The sequence below is a fragment of the Centroberyx affinis genome, unplaced genomic scaffold (genome assembly GCF_046629955.1).
Source record: "Centroberyx affinis isolate AG114_WGS23_722 - 3 ecotype Tasmania unplaced genomic scaffold, CSIRO-AGI_Caff_v1 ptg002118l_1, whole genome shotgun sequence".
NCBI lineage: Eukaryota > Metazoa > Chordata > Actinopteri > Beryciformes > Berycidae > Centroberyx > Centroberyx affinis.
In genome coordinates this window covers 2,501-12,500 of record NW_027280440.1, presented here as the reverse complement: position 1 = coordinate 12,500, position 10,000 = coordinate 2,501, and the positions used below count along the sequence as shown (strand labels likewise).

Sequence of the window (10,000 nt, the reverse complement as noted above, 5' to 3'; positions counted from 1 at the left end):
GGAGGAGCAGGAGGAGGAGGAGGAGGAGGAGGAGGAAGAGCAGGAGGAGGAGGAGCAGGAGGAGGAAGAGGAAGACCAGGAGGAGGAGAGACAGGTTAACACACCAACAAGTTAACACACTGCTGTTAACACAGTATGTTTATTTTTGTGCTTTTTCTTGTATTTTTGATTCTGCTCCTGCTGCTGAACACACTAACAGTTTTCAGACAGAATCATCACCTGCAGTAACTCCTGTAACCGCTTGGTAAATAAATACGACACACAAACATCTCAAACATCTCTTGCTTTTTGACGTCACTGTTTTGAATTTGAGCAGTATTTTTTTTTTGCAGCAGCAGCAGCAATGTCGGGATAAAATCATTTCTGCATTAATCTCAGCATATGGAGCCTGTTTGTAGGTTTAACGTAACGTTAACGTGTCTCCTGTTCTTCACGCGTCTCTCCTCTCCGCTCAGCCTCACCTTGTTCTTGCTGAACAGGTTCTTCTTCCTGAAGGAGAACAGGACGACGTCCCGGTAGTCGGCGGGTGTTTGACGGACAGCTCCTCGGCCCGGTACCGCAGGACCCGGGACGTCTTGTTGATGATCCAGTAGGGACTGAAGACGGACAGCAGCAGGCGGCCGTGCGCTCTCGTCACGTGCACGCTCACGTCCGCCGTCAGCCTGGGGTCCGAGTCGCAGGCGAAGCAGACGGGGAAGAACTCGGGCAGGTCCGGGTCCACCCGCACATGTCCGTGCCAGTCCCGGCCCTGGTACTTCACCAGGACCAGCTCCATGATCTCTCCGGAGATACGAGCGTTCAGAACGTCAGAGGAGCTTCCTCCTGGAGCTCGTAGAACTCTGCTGAACCCTGGAGGAGGAATATAATATCAGAGTTAAACATCACAGTAAATTAGAATAGATTCAATTAGATCACACTAGAAAAGGTTAAATCTTCTCAAGAAAATATGTGCTTGCTTTAGTTTGAAAAGGTAGAAAGTCGAATTCATTAGAAAGTTTAAATGTCTTTAAGATTTGAGTATTTGGATCTGCAGTTATCAACAGATTGAAAGAAAAGGTAATAATGTTTTAAAATATAGCCGCAGTATGAGCAGCTGTAGAAGTAGTGACCAAAGTCATGAGAGTAAATATGAAAATAACAAATGCGGAACATTAAACATAACGCAGCCGACAATCCCAATGTGTGAAGCAACAGGAAGGACAGAAACAAAATAAAACAAGAACTAGAGAGTCTCATAACTCTTAATGTTATGAATGTTAATATTTTATAAGAATGTTGTGTGTGATGCTGTTTCTGTTCTCCAGGAAGTGAAATGGAACTGGACCGTCTGAAGGTCCAGGCTGTGGATCTCTGTCTGTGTTCAGGGCTCTGATACGTACTTCAGACATTTTTTGTTTGTGTCTGAATCATAAAATGATATTGTGGAATGATTTTGAGGGCGCTACATATTTCCCACAATGCACTGTAATATGTAGTGAACAAGCCCGGTCACTAAAACGGTGAAAGTACCAGAATGCATTGCAGTCTGTTGTCACCTGGCCGTTACCAAGCAACCGAGCTGTAACCCTTCTGTGGTTTTATAATGACATCATCCTCTTCTTCACCAAACCTCGTTTACTAATGCAAGTAAATAAACTTTTTTTGGTACCAAACAGACGTCAAGCTATTCTAAAGATGTTTTCTTTTAACTGACAATTCATAACTAATTATAAATGCATGTTTTGTTATGCTAATTTGAGCTGGTTAACGCTAACATTAACATGTCTGTCTGTGGTTCAGGAAGGTTTTTATCTCTAGCTGCAGGTTATACGGTTCAGAGCTTATTGTCAGGTGTTTTTTGTTAATGTCAGCTAGTGAGAATCCAGAACCTGAAGGAAACCTCACAGCTGGATCAGTGAAGAGCTGCTGTGTGAAAATAAACTCCGACACAGAGAATATTTATTCAGACATAAGGTCGGAAAACACCGAGACGGGAACGTCGGTGAATATTTTTTTCTGTTTAATGTCGGCTAGTGACTCATATATGGCTCTGAAGGAATATTGGTAACTTGTCAAATGTGAGCTGAAACATTTGTTTATGTGACTGGTGAACGCAGAGGCAGGCTGATGATGAATTAACTGTCTGAATTCACTCATTAATCATGTGTGATTTACCGCTGATTAGTGCACTGATAGAGCAGCACTATATAGGGAAACACAGAGGAGGGAATATTGATCCATTCTGATCACAGACCATGAACCTTTTATAGATCAGACTGTTTAGTGAACATACTTTCATTCTGCTGTTCATGTGTTTTTAATGTGTTTATTTTAATCCTACATAGGGCTGAACGATTTTGAAAAAATATCTAATTGCGATTATTTTGACTGATATTGCAATTGCGATATGATTTGCGATATTAGAGGGAATGATAATTTTTACATCATTATTCTCATTTTCATTGAAAAACTTATTAAAATGATTATGGTGTGATTTCTGAGGGGATCTGTACCAAACAAAGATGTTTTCTTCAGTCTGTAGAATATGATGTGTAGGCCAGGACATCTCTGCAGCATCATGATATTTACTGTAAAATGATATTTTGACACATTTCACCTTTAACAAATATTGTGCCTCCTGAGATCTGAAAATTGCAGTCGGCCATATTGTGATTTCGATAAAGTTTAGATGAATCGTTCAGCCCTACAGTGATGTCTGTGTGGTGAGCGTACCTCCAGCAGGTAGCGCAGTGTGTAGGGCAGCAGGTTCCTGAGCGTGGCGACAGGGTGCAGGTGGATGATGTAGGCGGGGTCCCAGTCCTCCTCGCCGTGGCTGCCGATGTAGCGCAGGTCGTCGGGCGCGGCCAGCGTGCTGACGCTCAGCGGCAGGAAGCTGCTGTCGGCGGCGGGGCAGCGCAGCAGCGAGCGGACCTCCGAGCTGCGGTGCACCTGCTCCTTCCAGGACACGCAGGTGGAGGAGGCGCCGTACTGTCCGTCCAGACGGCCCGCCGGGCGCAGGAACAGCTGGCACCTGGGGGGCGGAGGGAAGGGGGCGGAGCCTGAGGTCAGACACACACACACACACACACACACACACACTAACACCGCCGGGTCGGCCGCCTCCCGCCTCCCGCCTCCCGCCTGGGGCCACAAGCCTAAAACTGTCTGACTGTCTGAAGCTGAAGCAGAAAACTTTTCTATCTGCTGGACAAAAAACTTCAGGATTCACCGTCTGCTTTACAGTTTCACCTGGAAACTGGATCTTCAAATTCTGACAAACGTCTGTCATGGATCTGCAGCTCAGTGAGCAGAGCGACACCATGGAGCTGTGAGGCGTCACCGAACTGTACAGACTGTTATGACCTCCGCCAAGGAGTTATGTTTTCAGTGCCGTTTGTTTGTCTGTCTGTGATTACAGAAAAACTACTGGCCCCATTTTCATGAAACTTGGTGGAAGGGTGTAGCATGGGCCAAGGAAGAACCCATTAAATTTTGGAGCGGATCCGGATCCGACTCACGAACAAGCAATAATAGCACGAACCTGTACGATCCGGATTGCACCTGTAGATCCGGATCGTACCTCTAGGTCCGGATCGAGCCTGTAGATCCGGATCGTACCTGTAGATCCGGACCGTACTTGTAGATCCGGATCGTACCTCTAGGTCCGGATTGCACCTGTAGATCCGGATCGTACCTCTAGGTCCGGATCGTGCCTGTAGATCCGGATCGTACCTGTAGATCCGGATCATACCTGTAGGTTTCCAAGGCGACGTGGAACTCTTTCTCCGGTTCGGCGACTCCGAGCGTCAGCAGGCTGCCGGAGGTCGGACAGTACTTCAGGATGGAGAAGGGAACCGAGAAATGATTCTTTATCTGGAAACAGAGTCAGACGTTTCAGCAGAATTATTACCATTATTTTCCTTTCTATATTCAAGAACGTTTTCAGTACTTTCCAGAGAAATTGGTACATTACATTTACCTTAGAAGTATATCAAACTATAACAAAACAGTGAATATAAATGACTGTTGTTGGGGGGGGGGGAGGGATTATACTGGAATTATTTCATATGTTGATTCTGTGATTTGTAAAATGCAAAATTCCAATAAACAGAAGTTTAAAAAAAAACAAAACTGTAATTTGATCCAATTTAATTTTCCAAATTCAGAAGAAAGATTTTTGAGGTTTGGGACATTGTGCAAAACACAGTGAGACTTAATAAAATAAAGGTGGAGCTTTACAGCAGGAACTTTATAGATCAGTTGAGGTCCATTAACACCAAATAAAATTATATTGTTTCCTTGAGCGATACAGAAGATCTACCAACACTGGTTTGTACAGAAAGAGGATGCAGGAAAAGCTATAGAGGGATTTTGAAAGCTGAAATATTTCAACAGCAAAATATAAAACGGTCGTAAACTGACAGCTCGGCCTTTCGAGACTTTAAAAGGAAGCAGACTGTGAGCGGAGCACAGCTGCTCGTCTCCAGTGGGACAGACGGACTGAACCGACCTGCAGCGGGGATCGGACGGTGATGACCTTGTTCCCCTCGGAGGCGTCGACCTGCAGCAGGACGGACACCGCCTCCTGCAGCTGCGGCCCGCGGACGTTATACAGCCGCCGGCCCGGCTTGTCCACCGCGATGTTGGAGATCTCACTGTAACCTGAAGGGACTGAGGGGGGGGGGGGGGGGGGGGGCACAACACAGATATTTATTTATTTATACAGGGAGGGGCCACACAGTCTCCCACCTCAGCCACCTTCACTTCCTATGGAAACAGGAAAGTAGACCCCATACTTTATCTTTATATCAGATTTCATGTTAATTTACCAATCTCCTAAATAAAACTGCAAGTTAGATAGATACGCACAGCCGCATATCATTTAAGATTACTTATCATTTAGCTTTAGATCTATTCCAAGTTCTCATGTTCTCATTTGAAATAATGCAGTGGCTACTACATAAAATGAGAATATTCAAACAGGAAACTGCAGGTATTGCATTACCACATGTACTGAAGGAGGAATTACGACCACAAATAGTATATGAGGTGTAAAAAATCCAAGTCCAGACACTTTATCAGACGGGCTAGAACATGAAAAGCAGCAGAGTGTGTGTGTGTGTGTGTGTGTGTGTGTGTGTGTGTGTGTGTGTGTGTGTGTGTGTGTGTGTGTGTGTGTGTGTACATAAAAGGAGAAAGTGAATGTGAGTCTCGGGCCGACTGACCGATGCTGAGGTTGAAGAGGCAGCTCTCCTGGCGCTGCAGGGCGGACAGCTTGCCCCGGGACGAGGACTCGAACCCGGAGTGCTCCAGGTCCACGCTCTGGCCCACCCCCACCTCGTGCAGCTTCCCCCGCGCCGCCGGGTCCACCGGCCGCAGGTTGGCGCTGTGCTGCACGATGAGCGGGATCCCCAGGGCGTTCCGGATGGTGAACGGGGCTTTCTCCTTCACAGAGTAGTCGAAGGTGGAGGCCGTTCCTTCAGAGAACGCCTGGGAGAAACACAACACCGATAAAACAGTGATCTGTCTGTCCTGCTCCTCTCTCTCTCTCCAGCTCCACAGTGATGCAGAACATATCCGGTTCATAAATCTTCTGCTCTGTCTGTTCTAAACAGCCGGAGTCTGGTCACTCTTTCCTGGGAGAAATCCTCTGCCGCACAGGAAGTGATGCGTTTTACGTTTTATCGGTTTGACTGGAATCAACAGAAGAAGAAGAACTGGGTAGTTAGCATGAGCAGCGATAGCCGCCATGGCTGAACAGACAGAGAAGAGCAGTTCCTCCCACATCAACTACATTTCCCCCTCTGGCAGCTCTCTGTCTCTCTACAGCGTGACCACAGCATCCCCACTGAGGAAAATAAGGTAAATATTGAACTTTTGGACCCACAATGCAATAGTTTGGTTACAAAACACTTGGATTATGCTGCACAGGCTTTTTGGAGAAATTTGATTGACATTTTATGCTTTTTTTTTTTTGGAGCTGTAAAGAGATGGCCAATAGTTTAGGCTGACGGTGAACTTCTACTTTAACTTAAAAAAACGACACTAAACTCTAATCCTTTAGCAGAAAACCTGAAAAACAAGCCAGGCATTATGTATCTAATTAAAAGACACAGTGTTCCCAATAACGAGGAAACCTGTTGCTTCAGACTTCTTCAAAGCTGAACTGCTTCTATGTTCTCATGTTGTTGAAACCCAGCCAGACTGACTTTCAGGAAGGTGATGCTGCTGTATAATACAACAACATGCCGCTTTCACTATTAAACCAAGTGGATAGTGGCTGGTAGAGACTCTGATGTTAAACCTGCAGTAAGACCTTCAGACCTTCTAACCAATCCTGAAGCTAATGTGTCCTGTGTGGAGGTTTCATTGAGACATAATTATATAAACCAATATCCAGCTGTGTAGCTGTTTTCACGTCTTTTCTAAAGCTTGTTGTTAAGTTCCGCTCCTGAACGAAGCTCCTCCCACTCCATTCAGCAGCTTTTCATTTTTTAAACACTAACTCGTCTCTTGCTGTTTAAAAGCGGCGCTCTGCCCCTCCCACTCCTGGACATTTTCTCAAAATGGAGGAATTGATGAAGCAAGCGAGTAAACTTGTTAGACTAGTAAACTGTTAAACTAGTGAACTTGTTAGACTAGTGAACTTGTTAAACTAGTAAACTGTTAAACTAGTAAACTTGTTAAACTAGTAAACTGTTAAACTAGTTAACTTGTTAGACTAGTAAACTGTTAAACTAGTAAACTGTTAAACTAGTGAACTTGTTAGACTAGTAAACTGTTAAACTAGTTAACTTGTTAAACTAGTGAACTTGTTAGACTAGTAAACTGTTAAACTAGTTAACTTGTTAAACTAGTGAACTTGTTAGACAAGTAAACTTGTTAAATTAGTAAACTTTTTAAACCGGTAAACTTGTTAGAATAGTGAACTTGTTAAACGAGTAAACCTGTTAAACTGGTAAACTTGTGCGACTATTAAACTTGTTAAACTAGTAATCTTGTTAAATTAGTAAACTAGTAAACTAGTTAAACTTGTAACCTTGTTAAATTAGTAAACTTGTAAACCGGTAAACTTGTTAGACTAGTGAACTTGTTAAACTAGTGAACTGTTAAACTAGTAAACTTGTTAGAATAGTGAACTTGTTAAACGAGTAAACCTGTTAAACTGGTAAACTTGTGCGACTATTAAACTTGTTAAACTAGTAATCTTGTTAAATTAGTAAACTAGTAAACTAGTTAAACTTGTAACCTTGTTAAATTAGTAAATTGTTAAACCGGTAAACTTGTTAGACTAGTGAACTTGTTAAACTAGTGAACTGTTAAACTAGTAAACTTGTTAGAATAGTGAACTTGTTAAACGAGTAAACCTGTTAAACTGGTAAACTTGTGCGACTATTAAACTTGTTAAACTAGTAATCTTGTTAAATTAGTAAACTAGTAAACTAGTTAAACTTGTAACCTTGTTAAATTAGTAAACTTGTTAAACTGGTAAACTTGTTAGACTAGTGAACTTGTTAAACTAGTGAACTGTTAAACTAGTAAACTTGTTAGAATAGTGAACTTGTTAAACGAGTAAACCTGTTAAACTGGTAAACTTGTGCGACTATTAAACTTGTTAAACTAGTAATCTTGTTAAATTAGTAAACTAGTAAACTAGTTAAACTTGTAACCTTGTTAAATTAGTAAACTTGTTAAACCGGTAAACTTGTTAGACTAGTGAACTTGTTAACTAGTGAACTGTTAAACTAGTAAACTTGATAGACTAGTGAACTTGTTAAACTAGTAAACTAGTTAAACTGGTAAACTTGCTACCTGCCTCTTCCCTTGTCATTGTGGGTCATGTGACCTTCAGCAGGAGAAAGATCAGTCAAAGTGAGACTGGTAACCAGTGAGACTGTTTAAGCATTTAAGCACAATTTGTCCTTGGTTGGCCTCCATAGTCCAGCAGTTTTGCTGTGCTTTATTTACAAATGTGTTGCGGTTTCTAGTGGTCGGAAAATCTCCTCCCCTCTCTACCTGAGCGTTGTGGGTCAGCGGTGAGGTTGAGTCTTACCTTGGCGAGGTTGGTGAAGACGTTGAGGCTGCACTGCGACAGGGTGATGTTCATGGTGTCTTTGGAGCAGATGTTGATGGCCGTCCGAGGTTCAGGAAAAACGACGAAGTCGTCTCCAGGAACCGGACTCTTGTCCTGGACCGGGTTGTTCTTCATCTGCAGGACCAAACACATCAGACACTGTATCATCAGATCCACGCTCAGTTTGGACACATAATGTAGAATAGTTCATCCAGATATAGAGTCAAGACATAGAACACCTTTATATAGAATAGAATAGAACAGGACAGAATAGAATTGGATCAATACATTTCACAAATAATATAATTCACAATACTGGACAGAAGGGCTGAGCAATAATTCAATATTATCGTTTATTGTCTCTCAGTAGAATCATATTGTGAAGAAATGATGAGTTATTGTCAAACATGATAAAAGCAAATGTTAATTAAAATCTCTCACGAATTGAGATCTGAAAAATCTGAATTTTATCATACTATATATTACTTTGCACTTCACATCAATTTGATTATTTAACATGTTATCAAGATCTTAATTTTGTTCATATCTCCCTGTCCTGATTGACAGAACAATTAAAAATACATAAAAGAGACAAAGCAGTTATAAATCACTGACATCACACAGTTAAAGGAGTTAACTGGTGGCAGTAAAATGTATTTGAGCTTCCTGAACACAGCGGTGTGTTTCAGTGTGTGTTGAGTCAGCAGCCGCTAACACTGCTGTCTGTCTGTCTCCACAGTGTTAGCGCTGCTAGCTGAAACAGAAGCTAACTGCTAACTGCTAACAGAAGCTAACTGCTAGCTGAAACAGAAGCTAACTGCTAGCTGCTAACAGAAGCTAACTGCTAGCTGAAACAGAAGCTAACTGCTAACTGCTAACAGAAGCTAACTGCTAGCTGAAACAGAAGCTAACTGCTAACTGCTAACAGAAGCTAACTGCTAGCTGCTAACAGTCTCACCTCCAGCTTGAGGTTCCACCTGCGTTTCCCGCCTTCCACTCTCTCTATCAGCGGCTCCCAGACCGCATGGCTCTCATTAAAGTAGTTCACCTGCAGACACACACGACATATTATTATTATGATATCATTATTAATATATTCAACTTCTGTATTGCTGACAAGACTGTTAGGACCAAGATGATGACAACAACATGATTTATTACAAGGCTTTGTTGAATATCAATCAACAAGCTATACATCAGCTATAATAACAAGACTTGTACTATGTTTAATTGAATATTAATGATTAAACATTAATGCCCTTGCTCATTAATGCTCATGATTGTGCTTCATCACTGACTCAGCAGCAGCACTGCAACATACTGGGGACAAAATGAAAGAAATCAGTTAAATCAGAGTAGATCAGAATGATCTCGGCGGCCTCCCACCTCCAGCGTCATGTCGGCGGTCAGCTGCAGCAGGGAGGACCAGTTCCTGGCCGAGCCGCTGAAGGAAGACTCAGCCAGCAGCAGCGGGACGGTCCGGTGGCCCAGACCCGAGTCCAGAGTCACCTGGACCACCTGCAGGTCAGAACGCACACGGTTACACAGCGCAGACTGAACTCAACAGGTTAACTGATGTTGTCATTTTATTTCATAATCAAAACATTTTTCTTTGCAGTGGCCTTACTCCTGTGTGCAAACTGTATTTCTTAAACAGCTATAATAATATAATAATATATGTTTAGCTATAAGCTTAAATGCCTTGCTAATATTCCTGTTTGTACTTGAGATTATTTATTTCTTGATGCAACTTTTACTATATTTAAAGTATTTACAGTATAGTTATTGTATTTACATTTTGAAGAGAGTTTCTTAAATATTAATGATAATAAAAATTGTAAACTTCATGCCTATTGTGCTACTGAAGTCCTCCCATCTTGATTTCATGGCCAGAATTTTTAAAACACATTTTTTTATGTTACTATATGTCTGCTGTAAGCAAAAAGA

At 42.3% G+C, this 10,000-nt stretch overlaps 1 protein-coding gene across 1 annotated transcript in view; it reads right to left on the bottom strand.

Annotated features, from left to right (window-relative positions):
• Positions 1-10,000, bottom strand: part of LOC139654606 (intermembrane lipid transfer protein VPS13C-like) — a gene marked incomplete at its 5' end in the record, with an annotated part of 47,019 nt that overhangs the window by 35,037 nt on the left and 1,982 nt on the right. The window contains 10 exon segments of the mRNA XM_071531724.1: positions 462-523; positions 526-822; positions 825-849; positions 2,713-3,010; positions 3,731-3,852; positions 4,490-4,650; positions 5,205-5,469; positions 8,033-8,188; positions 9,012-9,101; positions 9,440-9,571. Coding sequence (XP_071387825.1) covers positions 462-523; positions 526-822; positions 825-849; positions 2,713-3,010; positions 3,731-3,852; positions 4,490-4,650; positions 5,205-5,469; positions 8,033-8,188; positions 9,012-9,101; positions 9,440-9,571 — 1,608 coding nt within the window.